Source organism: Tympanuchus pallidicinctus, unplaced genomic scaffold (genome assembly GCF_026119805.1).
Source record: "Tympanuchus pallidicinctus isolate F22 unplaced genomic scaffold, pur_lepc_1.0 scaffold8, whole genome shotgun sequence".
Lineage (NCBI taxonomy): Eukaryota > Metazoa > Chordata > Aves > Galliformes > Phasianidae > Tympanuchus > Tympanuchus pallidicinctus.
The window spans coordinates 34,481,185-34,499,860 of record NW_026294802.1 but is presented as its reverse complement, the minus strand read 5'-3'; the positions used below and the strand labels follow the sequence as shown (position 1 = coordinate 34,499,860).

At 36.8% G+C, this 18,676-nt stretch overlaps 1 protein-coding gene across 4 annotated transcripts in view; it reads left to right on the top strand.

Moving 5' to 3' along the window:
• The window catches only part of PPHLN1 (periphilin 1), a 70,575-nt gene that overhangs the window by 861 nt on the left and 51,038 nt on the right, over positions 1 to 18,676 (top strand). For 3 of the 4 annotated variants that reach the window (XM_052668989.1, XM_052668988.1, XM_052668987.1), the window contains exons 2-5: positions 3,327 to 3,369; positions 4,729 to 4,820; positions 10,094 to 10,273; positions 11,179 to 11,237. In XM_052668989.1, the coding sequence (XP_052524949.1) occupies position 3,369; positions 4,729 to 4,820; positions 10,094 to 10,273; positions 11,179 to 11,237 (332 nt within the window). In that variant the 5' untranslated portion in view covers positions 3,327 to 3,368. The remainder of the gene's footprint in view (positions 1 to 3,326; positions 3,370 to 4,728; positions 4,821 to 10,093; positions 10,274 to 11,178; positions 11,238 to 18,676) is intronic. The other variant, XM_052668990.1, reaches the window with a different exon arrangement.

Sequence of the window (18,676 nt, the reverse complement as noted above, 5' to 3'; positions counted from 1 at the left end):
GAATTCCTCCATGTAGAAAAGAATTGTGCCCATTGCCACTCATCAGTGCTTGCTGAATATTTCTGAAGACCAACCAGTGCACATTAGCACACTGAGGTGCTGCATTTCAGCAGTCATGACAGCAGCAGTGGGTCACTTCCACTGGTACCTGTTTTTATGAATGCAGCATGCAGGCTTTTGTTCATTGCTGGCAAAAATGAACAGCTAATTGTGGTGACTACATTCAAAAATAGTGTTTTGTAGCTGCGAATTTCCTCTAACAAATAGTGTTATTGTGCTCTTCGTATTTGTTGTAGTTTCCATGGAAATAAATACCTACATGTTTCAGCACTTGAAGTCTGCTCTCTGATAGCATCTGGGTAGGCTCTTTGCCCTAGGTGGAGTTGTGATGTAAAGTGTTGTGATTAGTTCTTCAATCTAGGTATTTGGAACTTCAAGGGAGCAAAGAATCTGTGGGAGGGATACAAAGCTTGGCAGGATACTCTTTTCATGGCGTTGATAGTGAGGAAGGATGGGATGTTGGTAACTGTGGTTGTTCACAGAAAGATGTAAAGATTAATGTTAATATTAGCTCCCAAAGCATTCTCTCCATTCCTATTAGGAAGAGATGGATTCTCTCTGCATTTCTGTTCTAGTTTTTTTTTTTTTTTTTTTATCAATACTTTTCTCTCATAGTTCTGATGCTTCGAGTTATAATGGAGAACTGTGTCTGCTCAGTGTTCTCAGCCTGTCCCAAACTCCAGTTTATCCATTTTGCTTCTTGTCTAACTAGGAATGCCAGAGTATATGTGAAGAATTATCAAATCTGCATTCATGGAGTTGTTGGAGCAGGTCCAGAGGAGGGCTGTCAAGATGATCAGAGGGTTGAAGCACCTCTCCTACGAGGAAAGGCTAAGGAGTTGGGGCTCTTCAGAGTGGAGAAGAGAAGGCTCCAGGGAGACCTTATAGCAGCCTTCCAGTACCTGAAGGGGAGCTACAAGAGAGCTGGGGATGGACTTTTTATAAGGGCAGGTAGCGTCAGGAGGAGGGGAAGCAGCTTTAAACTGGAAGAGGGTAGATTTAGACTAGGTATTAGAAAAAAGCTCTTTACTGTGAGGGTGGTGAGACACTGGAACAGGTTGTCTGTCCAGTGAGGCTGTGGATGCCCCCTCTGTGGAAGCACTCAAGGCCAGGCTAGATGGAGCTTTGAGCAACCTGGTCTAGTGGGAGGTGTCCCTGCCTATAGCAGGGGGGTCGGAAATAGGTGGTTTTAAGTGTTCCTTCCAACCCAAACCATTCTCTTATTCTCACTGCTGCAAGAAAAAGTTGCATTTTCAGTGTATCTATCCTCAAATAAACAATAGGTGGCTGTTGTGAAATTGGCCATGAGAAGACCAGAGTCTTCAGCATCTTTCTTATGTCTTACTTATACAGGATCATGTATTTTTTAAATTTTTTTTATTTTTTGAGAACTTTCCAAAGCATAGGAGGGACAAGATTAGTCCATGTTTGTCAGTTGTCAGAGTTTTTGTCACATTAGCAGTTGTTACAGTTGTCACAGTAACAGTACAAAGCCAGATGTGTTCCAGTAGCAGCAAGAACAGTACAGCCGCCTTGCCTCTGGATTTGGAGCATGGTCTTGGTATGGCAAGATGTAGCCATCTGGGGTAGAAAGCTGCATGTTTTTGGAGCAATATGGATTCTGAAGAAGGTTGATATCATACGCTGAAATATTCCAAACCCTGGTGAAGTTAATATTTATAGCAGTGATTAAAATCGATGTCTCAAGAAAGTGTAAACAGACAAGAATGATGTGCAAAACATTGCAGAGTAATGGGATGTTTTCACAAACGTCAGCTTTTTTTTAGCTTGTTAATGTTCCTTAGGAAGGAAAGAATAATTAACTGTTGATCGATGAAGAAAACTCACTTGTGTAGAAATTTGACGTTTAAGTAACCTGTGTAATCTTCATGATGAAGAAAACCTTTTAGTGTTAGCTCTGCTACAGCAGTGCATAGCAAGATGCAGCTCTGTGACAAGTGCAGCCAAGCCAACCTTGGCAGCAGGCCGTCACAGAGCAGCCTGTGCTGCATCCATACAACGGCTTCTGTGTACAATGGTGTAGCAGCTTTTGAGAAATTAAAGAACTTGCTATAGCAAAAACAGTCACCTTTGAGCAAGAACAAGGAGAAAGCGGTTTAAATTCATATTGCAGGTCATTACATTTCATGATAGTGAAGAAAAATCAATTATCTTTGATGTATGTGCTAATAGAAGATGATGTTAGTCACAGGGAAATTAAGGTATGAAACAAAAATAAGTATTTATTTCTAATCTTTGTTTTGAAACAAGATTGTCCTGAGAGAACAGGTAATGTAGTACAGAAAGCTTGAGGTTTGCTACCGTGAAACCTTGTTAATGGAATCTTCTCAAATTGATTGGAAATGTTTTGGCATGTCATCAATATTATTAAAGCTGCATTCTGATTAGGTCACATTGTTTAAGAAATTTTTACTATAGAAAGAGATGAGGTGTGTTCAGAATGCTGAGAAATGTGCTTTTCTCCCTTTAAGTATATGTGTGTGTGTGCGTGTGTATATAGATATATATATATATATAATTCTTGTATTTTGGGTAACATCCTCACTTTCATAGGTTCCGTCTAAAAACTGTCCATTTAGTCCTCTATATAAACGTTTCTTTTCCCCCTTTTTTCTTGCCAGTGTTTTGGACAACATACTTGATAATTGGTTGTCTTATCAATTGTCACCATTTTCTTCCTAATTGAAAATCTCACGAGATTTTTTTTTCATCCCTCTTTGCCTTTCCATTCTTTCTTCTTCTCTATAAAATTGTGAATATTTTTTTCCTTCAGTCCGTTGGTGTTTGTCACACTATGTTCTACCTTTTCTCTATTTTTGGGGGTGTCCAAATACTAATAATTCTTGCAAGTTTCAGTATTTTTCTAAAACAATGACAGAAATGGAAGTGTGGGCTGTGCTATCTTATAATCTGTAATGGACCTGTACATGAGTGTGAGTGACTGCTACCTGGAAAAAGTTCATAATAGGAAAACAATGCTCTGAGTATTACTATTTTTTGTTTCAGAAAATATACCTACAATATTTTTTCATGTATAAGTTTTTGGTATTCTGAATTTAGCTGACATTCATATTCTTTCTAAACCGAGTGTAGTGAATTACCCTGTACTCACCCAAACAGAGTAAGAGGGATGGGCAGCAAAGGGATTTAGATTTTAAATGTTTGGTTTACTTACAGAAAATTAATTTATGAGATTATATGCATTTTTTCACTAATTTCAGTTGCTTTTTTTTTTTTTCCCCCAGGTAATGGGTCTTCAGAGGCAAAGTCTCTAAGACTAACAGAAAAGTGAGTATGCCGGTGGTTGCTGTTATTCATAAGGATATATAGCTGACGTGGTGCTACCTCTGATTAGAGCTGATAAATCCCTTATCTTGTTGATTCTTGACAACTCGGATAATTGTCATTTTTATATAGCCTCATAAATCTATCTCCAGGTATCTACTTTCAGAAAAGAAAAATAGATAATGTTAATCTCTCCTGAAAATATCCTGCTATTTCTTCTTCCTGTAGATTATTCTTAATTGCTAGAACCCATTGTGAAAGGAAACACTGAGAAATGTAATTCTAGCAGTTTCGTAACAATTTTCAGCCATGTGTGTTTTACACTTTTTTGCCTATATGATCATCAGAAAGGTTTCAGCTCCTTGAATTTGTGCTGTCTAATACAGCATGACTAGAATCATTTAAAGTATTGGTTTAGTTTCACCTGTTATTAATTTATTAATTTTGATTTCGGAAGTCACTATTTTTTTGAAAGAGGAATCTCCATGATCTGCTGACTCACAGTTTAAAACACAAAATCTTCATGTGAAGAATGCATTTAATTCATGTTTTCAGAACAGAGTTTTGTGTTAACTGATTACTAACTGATAACTGATTATGTTGTGCCTTATCCTGTTTCCAAAAGGCCAAGATGATAAAATAAAAGTTTTACATAAGAAAGCATGAATTCTTCAATCTAATAAAGATGAGTTAAATTCATTTAAAAAAAAAAAAAAAGTTTCTTTAAAAAACAGCCATAACAAAATTGCTGTAAGGATTTTGTGTATTTCTACAATTGATAGTAGTGTACAAATGTCACTAGGACTGTTTACAGTATCTGTAAATCTTGGATTTATTCTGATTATACTGCACTAATATCCAGTTCTTACACATAGTGTCAGTTATTTTTTTTTAAAGAGAGTAACAGAACTCTTTATAAACTGAAGTATGAGTTTGCCACAGATCTCAGCTTTATTTAAACCCATTTTCAGGCTGTGTAAACTATCAGTGCTCCAGCTTATATTTTGTGATGGAGAATGCAGATGTTGTTTTCATGACTACAAATTCTGATTATTTTAAACTACATCTGTCATCACTTAGAGGAAGTGTACATTGGTGGTTGTTGGTACTGAAGAAGTTTTGAACAACACTGTTATCAGAAATTTTATTTCTAGTGCTTTTGCCTTAATTACTTACTCATTAATTAGTTTATGTAACTAGACAGATTTATAAGGACCTCATTTAAAAACAAATAGCGTACAGAGCTTATGCGTAATATATTGCCTTGGGAGAAGCCCAAGAACCTTTGTTTCTATGCTTAGTATCCTCTCATCTATTGATAACAAGTCTGGTTTTGACTCATTGGTTTTTTATTGTCATCAGTGGCATATCGGAGAGATGAAATGTGGTCTGAAGGACGATATGACTATGAAAGACTTCCAAGAGAACGCCTTCCTCCAAGGTTTCATCCTGATGTATGTCTGTACTTCGTTTCTTTAGCGTTATACCACTCTACTGCACCTTCATACTGTGACCTGTTCCAGAAGAGCAGGATTTTTGTCAGTTCTGAAGTTCCTGTTAAACCTTTACATCATGGTTGTCCAACCTTTTGGCTCACCTGGTCCACGCTTAGTGAAAAAGAAATTCCCTTGGGCTGTATATAAAATAAATAATGTGATAGTTAATGTTCAAGGTTTTTATAATTAAAATAATTTTTATTTTATATTTTATATTTATATACAAAACAGATAATTCAAAGGAAGGCAACAAAAACATAAAACTGGTGCGACGCTGGACTTTGTTTTTGTGAAACTAATGCATCAGTTTTTGGTTTGATGGCAGTGGTTGCAATTCTTAATGAACTCTCAAGGTATTCATAAGAGATGATTGTTCTAATTTTACTCTTCCAGTTGTTCATCCTTGAAAATAGTTGCTCACAAATGTACGTGCTGCCAAAAAGTGATGACATGAATAAGGTGTGATTGTGAAGTGAGGGACGCTTTTCTCTGATATATCTTAAGAAAGTCTGGTAAAGAGGAGTGATCAAGTGTTTCTTTGAGTTGTGCATCTGATTACAACTTTATACTTTCCATTAGAAAATTACAGAAGGTGCACTTAGGATGAAAATGAAATCCCAAATATTAAAAAAATACATTTGAAAAATCTTGAAATCCATTCTCAATTTCCTTGATCAAAATGCACAGCACAGCTGCATATTTTCCCCTGTTCACAGGACTGTGTTTAGCCATTGTATCAAAATGCGTAAAATTATTTGCCATAACTTGAGCTTGCTATAATTTGTTTCATTTTGAATGCTGTTATGATTTGAAATGCAGTGCAGATAGTTGATTTTGATCTCAAAAGATGTGTGTTTAATTCATTTAAATGAGCAGTCAATTCCACCCAGAATGTTATTCTGTAGCCATTTTGCATCTTCATATTCTGACACCAGTTTTCCTTCTAACTCCACAAATGACTTAATCTTATTTTACAAATTGTAAAAACTTCTAGCGTTTTAGCCCAACTTAACCACCTTATTTCAGAAAGTAAGGAAAAAAACAACAATGCCCCATAATTGACATCCATAATTTTAAGGAAGTCCTGGAACTGGAGATGAGTCAATGCCTTGGGCTTTATGAAATTCACTGCTTTGATGACATTATAACATGTCATTGTTTCTTTATAATGGGTTTCAGTTTGAGTGTGTGTGTGTGTGATGGGTGCAAGCAATGCACTGTGCCCTCCCTGGTATTCTGCTGTTGCCTGTGTGTTTTGCAGCTGACTAATGAAACACAGTACTGTGTGATTTTTAGCAATATGAAAAGTTAATGATCCTGTAGGGCTGCATTACTAACTGTCTGTCCAGGGTGGCATGCACGGGTTGGACACTCCTGCTTTTACATCTTCTTCTTTGTCTTAGTTTCAGTGGGGCAGTATTGTTTTCTTCAGAGTGTCAGGTATGATGCTATGCTTTAGTTCTAGAAGAAAAACAAAGTTGATAATGCTCCAATCTATACAGGTGCCATCAAGGCCACAGTGAAACCTGTTCTAGTATTAAATGTGGAGATTGTGGCCCTGCCTGTGGTGGGGAGGGGTTGGAGATTCATGATCCTTGAGGTGCCTTCCAACCCAGGCCATTCTGTGATTCTGTGTGAAGGGCCCAAGGAGCTGGGAGGAACAGAATGAGGACAACTGACTGGCTGAAGGGATTTTTCAGTAATTAAACATGTTCTTTTAAAATAATTTGTGGAGAATCAGAGGTCCCACTATATTGTCTTTTCCCTAGGAATTTTCTCTCATGTTCATACATCTCAAACCACATCAGAGGTGGTAAAATGGCTACTATTGTTCTTGTCACCAATGTAGTTTTCTATTATGATACTTACATACTAACATACTTCTGGGTTCTCTCTCATGTTTTCAGCTTCTTTTCTAGAAGCATACTACTGCAGCATAACTACTTATGTAGTCTTTTTGGTCAAATAATGCACTAGGGGTTGGCTACTCTGTGATGGTTTTAATGCTTTTTACAGACAACACAACAACATATGTACTTTTTCAGCAAGCTGGAAATCAGGTTGTGTTTGCTTATGTTGGTTAATCAGTTTCTTCTCCAGTATATGTATCAGCAGTGAAATACAAGAAAAGCCAGAATGTGTCTTCACACTTTGTTTTGTCTGTATAGTTGCTTTTTTTTTTTTTAAATTAATTGATATTTGACTTTTGTAATGAATAGCTAATTGCTAACTGTTGTGGCAGCGACATTCCTGAATTTTCTAGTCTTTCGAGCTCTACAGGGACCAAATTATGACGTATATATTATGGAATTTTACTTTAAAAGCTTAAAAAAATAAGATGCATTCTTTTGCTTACATGGCTTATGTGGCGAGGTTTTTGTAGCGGGGTGCTTGAGGAGTTGGCCTTTGTGAGAAGCTGCCCCATAGCATGTTAGGCAAAGCAAGATCTGAATCATTTTCTTAGTGGAAGATAGGTAAAAAGCTCCTTCTTGTACAGATCTGCTGGTTCAAGAGAACTTGCCGGCAGTTTCTGTCCATGCAAGGCTATGCCATTTTATCTACACACGAGTACCGTGTCCAGTTTTGGTCACTGCAAGAAAGATATTGAGGCCCTGGAACGTGTTCAGAGGAGGGCAACAAAGCTGGTGAGGGATCTGGAACACAGGCCATATGAGGAGAGGCTGAAGGAGCTGGGAATGTTCAGCCTGGAGAAGAGGAGGCTCAGGGGAGACCTCATTGCTCTCTATAACTTCCTGAAGGGAGGTTGTAGTGAGCTGGGGGTCGGCCTCTTCTCTCGTGTCATTAGTGATAGGACCAGGGGGAATGGCTTCAAGCTACAGTAGGGGAGATTCAGGCTGGACATTAGGAAGTATTACTTTTCAGAAAGGGTGGTCAGGCACTGGGATGGACTGCCCAGGGAGGTGGTGGAGTCACCGAGCCTGGGGGTGTTCAAGGAAAGGCTGGATGTTGTGTTGAGGGACATGGTTTAGTAGGAGCTATTGGGAATAGGTGAATGGTTGGACTGGATGATCTTTTAGGTCTTTTCCAACCTTAGTGATTCTATGATTCTATGATTCTATGATCTGTGTTCACATGCAGAGGTCTGACCTAATTCTTGCTAGGCAAGTAAAGTGGAATTAAATTATTATTTCTCAACCATGTGAAAACTCTTAGCATTTGCTCATGGGTTAGGTATTGGATCTGGGACATGCCACTGATAAGGAAAGAAGTCTCACTTGTTTGAGAGAGGAAGAGACTGTCCTAATCCAAACGTGGATGTTACTTATACAAGTTTGGATTGCTGTAGGAACACCTGCTTTCAGAGGCTGGTTAACAGCAAAAGTTAGGAGCACATCACAAAATCTAGAAACAGTGGGTGTGTCTTGAGCTCTTAGGTAACTGTCCTGCTGTGATGGGGACTACTGTAGGAGATAAAAGCACAGAACAGTTCTATCTTAGCTTCAGAGCGTATCTCCTCTGAAAAAATGTACGAGAAGTTTGCCAATGAGGTAATGGTAGATCAAGCATTGTGGCTGCATGGTAATGTGTGTATAGTGTGTAATAATTTGCATCAGTATGGTAGTAAGCTGGTTTTGGGTTGCCCTCTAGTGAATCTGTTGCTTCTCTCTGAATCTCTCTGAAATCAGAACAATATTGTTTGTTTTTTTTTTTGCTTTGTTTTGTTTCATGATCATGTTTTGTAATTTGTGAACTGAATGTATTTTTCTGCCAAAACTATTGGTGCATTCATTATCTTGTGACTTAACACTGTTAGGAAAAAAAAGCACTTTGGGTCTCTTTCCCCTCCCTCTCAGTTGCACCCATACATTAAGTCTGCATTTATAACTTGTTTCTAAGCCCATGGAAAAGATGACTTGCTAAAAGAAAAAGATTCAAAGGACAAAGTCTTCAATTCATGTTTCCATTTGCTTTTTATCTGCAGTGGCTTTACATAATACTCAGTTCTAGAGAACTGAATTTGAATCTTCTGTAATTGTGCAATTTCACCTTAATAAGCAAAAAATCTATTTAATTGGTAAATGGTGTATGATACTGTACTTGAAAATGTAATGCATTGATTTCTAGCAAAAAGCCATCCAAAACCTGTTTGAGAATAAATCTGAGTGATAAAAACTGTCTGTCACTTGAATCATTGGGTCTCACACTGTGTTATGGTGAGAGGATGCTTATCTAATGAAATCATGAAACAAGGGCAGTCTTCACTATCATTTCTATGGTATAGAAAATGTTATTGATGTTAAGGAAATTAATTGTTTTCAGATAGGCTCTGTTTTAAAGGCATGACAGATGTGACTTTAATTTAGAAGTTGGAGAAATATGTACAGTAAATGCTTAGAAAATTTAGTTGACTACTTTAAAATTTCAGTTGTAAATTGTGTTGAGAACTTTCCCTTTGTGGTTAAGCTTGCAGTACTTAAGGATTGCATCTGAATGGTGTCCAAATGACGACTTATTCCACCGTCCATTTGGCATGAGCTGATGATCTGTGTTCTGGGCTGCATTAAAGAACGGGTGGCCAGCAGGGACAGGGAGGTGATTGTCCCCCTCTACTCAGCTCTTGTGAGGCTCCATCGGCAGTGCTGCGTCCAGGCCTGGAGCTGTTGGAGCGGGTCCAGAGGAGGGCACTGAGATGATCAGAGGGCTGGAGCACCTCTGCTATGAGAGAAGGTTGAGGGATCTGGGCTTGTTTAGCTTGGAGAAGATTCTGGGGAGACCTCATTACGGCCTCCCAGTACTTGAAGGGAGAGTATAAACAGGAGGGGGAATGGCTGTTTACAAGGGTGGATAGTGACAAGAGGGAATGGTTTTAAACTAAGACAGGAGAGACTTAGGTTAGATATTAGGAGGAAGTTTTTCACACAGAGGGTGGTGCTGCACTGGAACAGGTTGCCCAAGGAGGCTGTGGATGCCCCATCCCTGGAGGCATTCAAGGCCAGGCTGGATATGGCTCTGGGCAGCCTGGTCTGGTGGTTGGCGACCTGCACGTAGCAGGGGGGTTGAAAATAGATGATCATTGTGGTCTTTTTCAACACAGGCCATTCTATGATTCTATGTTTTCTATCTTTCAGTGATCCTTGATGTTCTTCTGTGCTTATTTTAGCTTTGAAATTATTATAATCCACTATGTAGAAATAATGTTTTTACTTGTATATTCACTATACATTTCCAGATGCTTAGAGAAGTATGCTTTTATTTGTTTTGTGGTTTAGGATGAGTACCATAGAATTGTAAACATCATGCCCAAGAAACCTCCACTTCTTGATAGACCTGGAGAAGGGAGTTACAGTCGCTATGATGATTACAGCCACGCTGAGTACAGAGACTATGAGGAGGGTCGTGGTTTTGCCCATGAGCGAAGAAGTGGCCCACCACATCGAGGTGTACATAAGGTGATTTTTCTCATGATTATGGTGTTTGTCACTGAATTAATGCTTGAACGCTGAATGATGAAAATATTTTTTTCAGACAGAGTGTTGTTATTTCTACTGTTCTTCTCATAAACTGAAACACAGAAGAAAAAAATACCTAGGTTATACTACTTGGTGCTTTTGTGCAGTTACTGTGCTGCACAGTAACTCATGATGATACGGTGATACACATATGCTACCTTTCATTGTTCCTGACTACTGTGCAGGCTTGGCAAAGAGTCGTTGTTCTGGTCTGTGGTGAGCTCAGAGTCTGACGTGGGACAACAGACGTAGGCAGAAGTCCTCTGCAGTGCAGTGCAAAGTTATCTGGAGGAGTGATTGCAAAGATCTTTGTTGTGTACAACATATCCTTGCACATATGACTTACAGAATGTTACCTACCCAGCCTCCTTATTTGCAAAGTTGTTCACTTGTTTAAATTCTGTAGTGATGCTGAGTGTTCTGTTTCTTTCTTTTTTTTTTTTTTTTTACCAGTAGTTACTCTTAAAAGATCATCAATTCTGACTTCTCTGAGACAGTTGTTCGAACTCATGTAATTTCAAGCTAGTGCTAAGTATTTACATTCCAGTGACAAAATTTATTTTTTAAAACCAGGGCTCACTTATATGATTTAGAAATTTTATACCACACAAAATACTTTTTTTTTTTCTGTAGCATTGCAGAGTTACTCCTTTTGGTGGAGGAAGAAAATAAGAGGAGGTGAAAGGAATGGATAAACTAAGAGAAAGTCTTTCTGTGAATGACGAATACTGTCTTTTTAACTCATTAAGTACTTTGCTTATGCAGTAAATGAGTATCATTTGGTAATATATTTCACAGCTGATGCTGAGATGCACTTCAAACATTTGTCTGTGTATGTTTTGCAGGATGAGTCAGGATACAGATGGCCAAGAGATCATCCTATGAATCGTCAGACTCAATACAGGTATTATATAAAACTTCACAGTAATTGCTATGGATAGGGAGATTTGAAGGCCGTCTGTTCCAACCTCCTGCTCAAAGCAGCTTCTGTTAGTGGAAAGATTAAGACTTATTCAGTTGGAATTTGAAACTATGAAACTGCTGGGAAGTTTTATTTTCAAGATATGAATGTTGCTTAACTACAAGGGTATTGCTCAGGTTCCTCTTCCTGAAACTGTTTAGGCATATTTGCTTGAAAGAGTAGTTAACTGTTGTGCACGTGCTGTCATTCTGCTTATGGTATTGGATAAATGCCTGTTCTGAATATCAATATGCTGTTGTTGCAACTGTCAGAAACCCATGATCTGTTTCAGGTTTCCTCTTATTTCCCCTATGAAAATCCCATCTTTGCTACCCCAGACTGTTGAATCAAAGCTCTTTTATCTAGTAAATTTCTTGTCTTTTTGTATACATATGTATAAATATCCCTCCATGCAGTATAAAAAAAAAAAGGTTAAAGAAGTGCTATTTTATAAATAATGTCTCATATGAAAATTATCTCACAAAAAAGTGTTCCAAGCTGTAGGTTTACTCAGATCCCAGTCTACCTTTGAATCTAGAAGATTCATATGTATGCTTAAATGTAGAAACAGAGAACAGTTCCTCTTGTATACATTTGTCAGTCTGCAACTTGACAGCTTATGTTTTAGAAATTTCCTTAGTTAATCTTACTGTTTCTTAGTATTACATTTTTTGTTCACATGGTAACATCAAAACTGTCATAACATCTATTGTGACTATTGGGAGCATTTTTGTATGTTATCAAAATGGTTTGTAGAGCAGTGAATTGATACTAATGTGGGAAAGGACATCTGTTCAAGTACCAGATGAAGTGTTCTCAAGATATATTGAAATCCACAGAATCACCAAGGTTGGAAATGACCTACAAGATCATCCTGTCCAACCATCCACCTATCACCAATAGTTCTCACTAAACCATGTCCCTCAACATGACGTCCAAGCGATCCTTGAATAGCTCCAGGGTCACTTGGGCAGGTAGTGGGTAGTATTCAGTTCATTGTTTCCTTGTTGTGATGTTGTTTTCTTAGCTGTCGTGATGGGTCTGTACCTCAGGTTCATCATATCTATGAAATGCAGGAATGGTATTAAGTAGTGGTATGTCTGCAGTGTAGTTTGATAAGGGATTTTTTAAAAAACAGTATATAATTGCACAGAATAGTGGCCTGCTAATAGCAATGACAGTAAGTGTTACAGGGCTAGGCATTAAGCAACGACTTTCATAAAGATTCCTGTCCCCCAAAAACAAACAAACAAACAAAACAAACCCCATGAGCAACTAAAATAAATAAAAACAACCCCTTTATACTCTGTAAGGATCCATGTGCTCTGGACTTCAAACAAAATTACATTATTGGGGCTAGAAACAACTTAAAGTGTTTTAAAAAGAAGTGTTCTATGTAAATTGCTCTAGAATTTTTATGTCTTTCACTTTAGAACACAAACAAAAAACATGTATGCAAGGCAAAGGAAAAAAAATAACCAAAACAAAAAATGAGTTAAGGCGAGGCAGTTTGTTTTCACAGAGAACAAGAGTGGCACCCAGTGGTCAAAATGATTGTCTTAAATTCTTCCAGATTTCTTCCATTTAAGAAGTAAGGACAAAATGTCAGCTTCAGTGATGTGGTAGTGGAAATCCCCCCTCATTCTATATTATATATTTCAGAATGTCTGACTGTTGCACAACTGCACTGCAAAGGAACTTGATAGATATATTTGGCTCAATGGAGATTATTGGAATGTATTTGCAATTGAATGAAGCCCTACTGATTTGTTATATAAATAAGCTTTATGTCAGAAGTCTCTTTGTACAGAAAGCACAGGAATAGTAAGTAATCTTGAATGTCAAAGTCTGTGATCAAGCTGCTGCATGTTTCTAGCATGACATAGCATTACATGGTAATAAATACAACTTCTTGCATATTGCTCACTATTGAGCTACATAGTAGATCTCAGTAGAGAAAATCAAACTTTGTATGTATTGTCTCCTGCACTGATGGTGCTAATTGTTTTAGGTTTCAAAGATATCTGCATTATGAAACTTAATATTCAGAAATGATTGTGCATGAAAATGCTGTCTCTGGATTTGATGAAAGACACTTTGCAGAAGTGTTTGTGGAGTACGGATAAGTGGAGGTGTGCGTTTGTTTTTAGAAGTAGTAAAAGGAGATGTAAGATTACTTTTGCCAGAAATACCTCTAAAAAAAAGGAAATAAAAGCATGAAACATAGCTAGAATGTAGTACAAAGTGAGATTTGTAAAAGTAAAGATACTGGGAGACTTGTAAAATTAATGGGTTTTCATAGTCAGTACAGTTACTGTAAATTCTAGAAAGAATAGCTCTTTTATTGATATAAATAACCAGAGGGGTTTTTTTTGAGTATTTTAAAAAACTCATTCAGCAGCTAAAAATCTGCTCTAAGAACTTGTCAATGTTATGTTTAGCGTTTGCTCCTAAATGTTAATCGTTCACACTTTCCTACTTTGATTTTTTTGGCAATTTAACTGTTAAAGAATAGTTTTTGGTCTGTAGCTCTTTTCATTTATTTTCCCCCATTGTCTTCTTTCTTTGGAATGATGAAAAACATTACTTAATATTTTTTTTTCCAAGTAAAAAGAAGCTGCTTATTTGGAAAATCAAAAATCCTTAGATGGTGCAGAATTTTAGGGGGTTTTCTGTGTTGAGGAAACTGTGTTAGATCTTTATTATTACCATTTTCTCCTCGAGCTTCTTGATTTTTCCTTACAAAAGAAAAAAAAAAAAAAAAAAAAAAAAGGATGTGCTTGCTTGCATTGCAATTGCTCAGCAATGGCTTGAGCATCGTGCCAGCTGACCAGCAGCAATTCTGTGTGAGAACATCTCTGAGTTGCCTGTGGTCTGCTACTGAACGTAGCACGGCTGATAGTTTCGCCCTTTTCAGTTCTTGAGAGTTGTTAGCCGTGTTTTATGCTGTGCTCAGTGAATAGCTCACATCCTGACGTGGTTTCTTTTTGACATCTTATTTCATGTATAAAAATAAAATAACTCAGAAGATTTGCTGGGCATAGACTTCAGAATGAGTTCTTAGCCCTCTTTCTCCAGGGCTGGTCACTAAGGGATTCTTTCTGAACTCAGAGACTGATGTAAGTTGTGCAACCTTACAGTCGCAATTTGGTTTGAAGTTACGCATCTCTTGGTTCAATTCTAGTTGGCATGTATGATGAATTTTACATCAAAGCAGAATGGCTTAGTTGCTGAGCTGAAAATTATCTGTATACGTGATGGCAGTTTTGATGTCTTGATCACTGCTGCTATGAGAATTGTGAAACTTAAAAATTATGAGGGGAATAGAGATCAAATAATATGACTTCTTCATACGTTTATCTTTTATTGATGTTGATCACTCTTCTGGGACTGTGTTATTACTTGTCTTTAATGATATATCAAACTCATTTATTCAGAGTACTCAAAGGGATTATTTTCATGCATGTCACATTTTTGGAGAAGCATGTATTGAAGAACTCCAGTGTTCCAGTACTTCTGAATGGGCCTCACAGGATTGGATCTTATGTACAAGTTTGTTATTATGAAGTGAGACAAACTGTTCTGTCTGAAATGCCTTAGAAGACTGTTAGCTGCTGTTGACTTCAATCATACCAAATTTTAATCCTTTTGAGTGTTCAGAGCATTACTTCATTCTTTTTTTTCAGCTGCACTGAGTTTCTTAGATTCAAATACGTGAAACTTGGCAACTTAAAAGGGGAAAGAATCATCTTCAAAGAGAAATTTCAAAATAACGCACTTGTAAATCCCAGCTATACAGACATGGAATTTAATACTTTAAATTATCTGAAGTACATATTTTTTTCCATAAGCATTGCCATATTGGTAGACAAACCATTCTTTATCAGTACTAATGGTGTTTCATGTTATATACACTCCTGAGAACGGACTTGCACATGAGATTTTGAATATCTTCTTGGTAGTTTTTGATATGAATGTGTTTTCCTTTGCTGAGGAAGCCTACTTGCAACTTGAACTCCATGTATTCCTTGGTGGTATTTTGAAGTTTTATTTTTTCCATATACTTCATGAAATCAGGAAGTAGTCATACTCCCGTCCTCAATACTAATACATGTGGATGTAAAATGTTTCTGCTGATCTGTGGAGTGCCCAAGAGGCATTTTATAATAAATAGAAATGCTAAATTAAAAAAAAATATATATGTTCTCTCTTTAGACTAGTAAAACATTATATACCCCAGCTTTTTAGAGACACAAACCTTCGCATAAGTTTGTGTTTACTGAAGATCATGGGGAAGCTTGGTAGGTCCACCAGTTGTGGCCTTCTGATCTCCGCTTGACCTGCTAAAGATTGTACTTTACAACAAACATTATTTGTTGGCAGGAATGTTCTTTTTAAGCCAAAACCATTGACTGGAGAAACTCCAGCTGGAAGCTGAGGGCCACTGACTCTTCTCTTCATAAAAAACAAGATTTAGTAATGAGGATTCTGTGAGAGAGTTTTTTGTTTTTTTTTTTTTCCCCAGACGTGTTGTAGCCTAAGGCACTTATCTTTATCACTATGCAGTCAGCTTTCAGTTGTGGGGGGTAGCTTGTTGGTTTTTTTCCCTGTAAGTATTCAGTGAATGAAACAGCAAGCCTATTTAAATATTTTGTACTCATTTAGAACAACACGTTGTGTTGTGGGAGGTCTTTGAGCTTCACATTTAGATTTTCTTGTGAAGCAAACTGATCTTTGTCTTGCTTATAGAAGAGAAGTTTAGCCAAAGGGATTTATGAGATGGTGCTAAAAATGTACATAAGTTTACTGTTCTGTTGCAATATTTGACAGGTCTTCAGGGACACGGTACAAGAACCTCATTCTTTATTAAAAAAGCATGTGTGGAGGGAAATAAATATGGCAGTCACCCAAAGAAAATGGTCTTGTTTTTGATGGAGGTTGATAAGTAGAGTTCTAATCATATTCATTAGCACATGCCTTTAAAAAAAAAAAAAAATCTCTGCCAGAACATTGAACCTCTCAGACATTCAGGTAAACTACTAGAGTAACTTATGCCCATTCATACACAAAGTTACAGTTTCCTTATAATAAGTCATTGTAGTAGATTTGTTATACCTGTAAACTCCGCGCAAGGTCTTGTTTGCTGAAAACTTTTAATTCAGAAGGTTGATTGTATTAGTCTGCTGCTCAATTAGTTTACCTTGGCTTAAGATTTCTTTTTTTTTTGGGGGGGGGAGGGGAAGTGGTGAGGAAGTCAAATTGTTTAGAAGAAGATAATAGGGGATAGGTAAATAAAAAGTAGATTCCAGTTTACATAATGTCATACTACGCATTGTAACTTGTGCAGTAGTCATATCAATTCAGTATTTTCTTAGACATGTTTTCTATTCCACCACCTTCTCACTGATTTGTTTACAAACGGATTTTATAATTTGATTTTTGTTTCTTGGCCAAAATTATATGTTTCTGAATTCATCACGAATGCTTTTGGTTCCTTTGTACCACAGGTTTTTCTTTTAAATGGATTTTAAGAGCTTAGTATTTTAAAATTTCCCTCTTCTGGCTATGTTTAAGAAATGTTTAGGGCTGTGCAGTATTGCAGGGCAATGCAGTTGAAAGTAGGAGGATTTCAGTTCTGTCAAGCCCATTAGGTGAACAGAGTTTTGATTGTAGAATTTTTGCGTTTCCACCCTAGTGTGAAAAAATATGAAGAGGAGGTAAAAACATCCTCATGTTGTAACTGGGTGTTTCTGCATCTTTTGACTAATTATGGGATTATTCTTCAAGGTGAATGTAGCTTTTGATTTCACCTACTAAAAGCTGTTGAGTGATTGCTTCTTATTTTTAAATATTTTGTTAGTACAACTGTTGATTGTGGTCTTTGTTGAAGACCTGATTTCATTTATATCCTTGTGGAATTTTTCATTCTGGCTATGAAAGAGGTGTTCTCTTTAAAAAGTTATGTACTGGTAATTTTCTTGCTCTTCGGGGATCCTCAAGAACTATGATATAGTTGCCTGTGCAATCTCTATCTCTGAGTTGGTGGTAGGGAGTGAGTGTTCAAACTTTAATATATTCTTAATATATTCTATATTGTCTTAATATATTCTATATTGATTGTTCAGTTTTTTCTTTTAATCATTTCTCCTGATGAGCTTCCGAGGTTGATAGCATTCCAACTATTGAACCACAACCCTGAAACCTCCCACAGGAGTCTGAGCTGTGGTTTTCCTTCTAGCTGATGGGGGACTCTTTTGTCAAGTGTAGGTAATAGAGAGATCTGGCTGCTCTACTTCATTTTGAAGAGATGTCATGGAAGCTTCATTTTTACTAATCAAAACATTTTAAAGTCTCTTGTATGTGGGAATTGTCAAATTAGCAGAACTTCCCACTAACTGATTTATTTTTCTTCCTGCCTAGCTTGTAAATTTTACAACCTCATGCGTTAACTCTTACTCTTTGTATGAAACTTACAAAAGTTCTGTGTCTTGCTTTTAAGACCTGATGAGAGTTGTAAGAGAAAACTGGCTGAGCTTGTTTTTGAAGAACATAATTACAAATAAGTGATTTCAGTTCAGTTCTGTGTGTGGTATTTCATATGCTTTGATGGTCCCTCAAAATGTTTCAGTTACTTTTAGATATGGTCTCCATATCTAAAAGTTTTAAAAGATTTAACAAGTATTTTCTGGTATAAAGACAAGTTGTCATAATCTTGTTTAAAAAAAAAAAAAAAGTTATGCTTAAAAAGCCAGTCTGAATTATTGAATGAAGAACAGGTAGGTAATAAAGTGCCTCTTAAGTATTTAATCAACAGTTATTAAACACCAATTTTAGTAACAAAGGAATTAGAAGTTTATTGCGGTTCTCAACTGCTGTTGTGTGTTCATACAGCTCGCTTTTGATCTAAACCAATGTTATATGCAATGTTATATCTTAAGGAATTATGTCTTTTTGTGTGTAAAACTGTTTTCCACTGTGGCTTTTGTAAGATCCCACATTGGCAGAGGAAATTATTATTGTTATTTACATTTTCTTAGTAGTGGTTTTTGCTGTTTACTATGCCTGATAGTAACTATGTTATGTTACATTTTATATATATATATATGTATATATGTATGTATATAAACATGAAAGAATTCAGTAGTTCTGCAAATTGAACTAAATTTTTTAATAACATTGATCTGTTCCTTACAACTAAGTCACTTTTCTGGATGTTTTTTTTTTTTTCTTTTTATCAGTGGTGTTTATATAATGCTAATGAACTGCCAGGAGATTCTCTGTTTACAGTGTGTGGATAGGGCAAGATGCCTAGAAATGAGATTATGAACTTGTATACTGTAAGGTCTTGGCTAACACATCACTTCAAAGAAACCTTCTGAAAA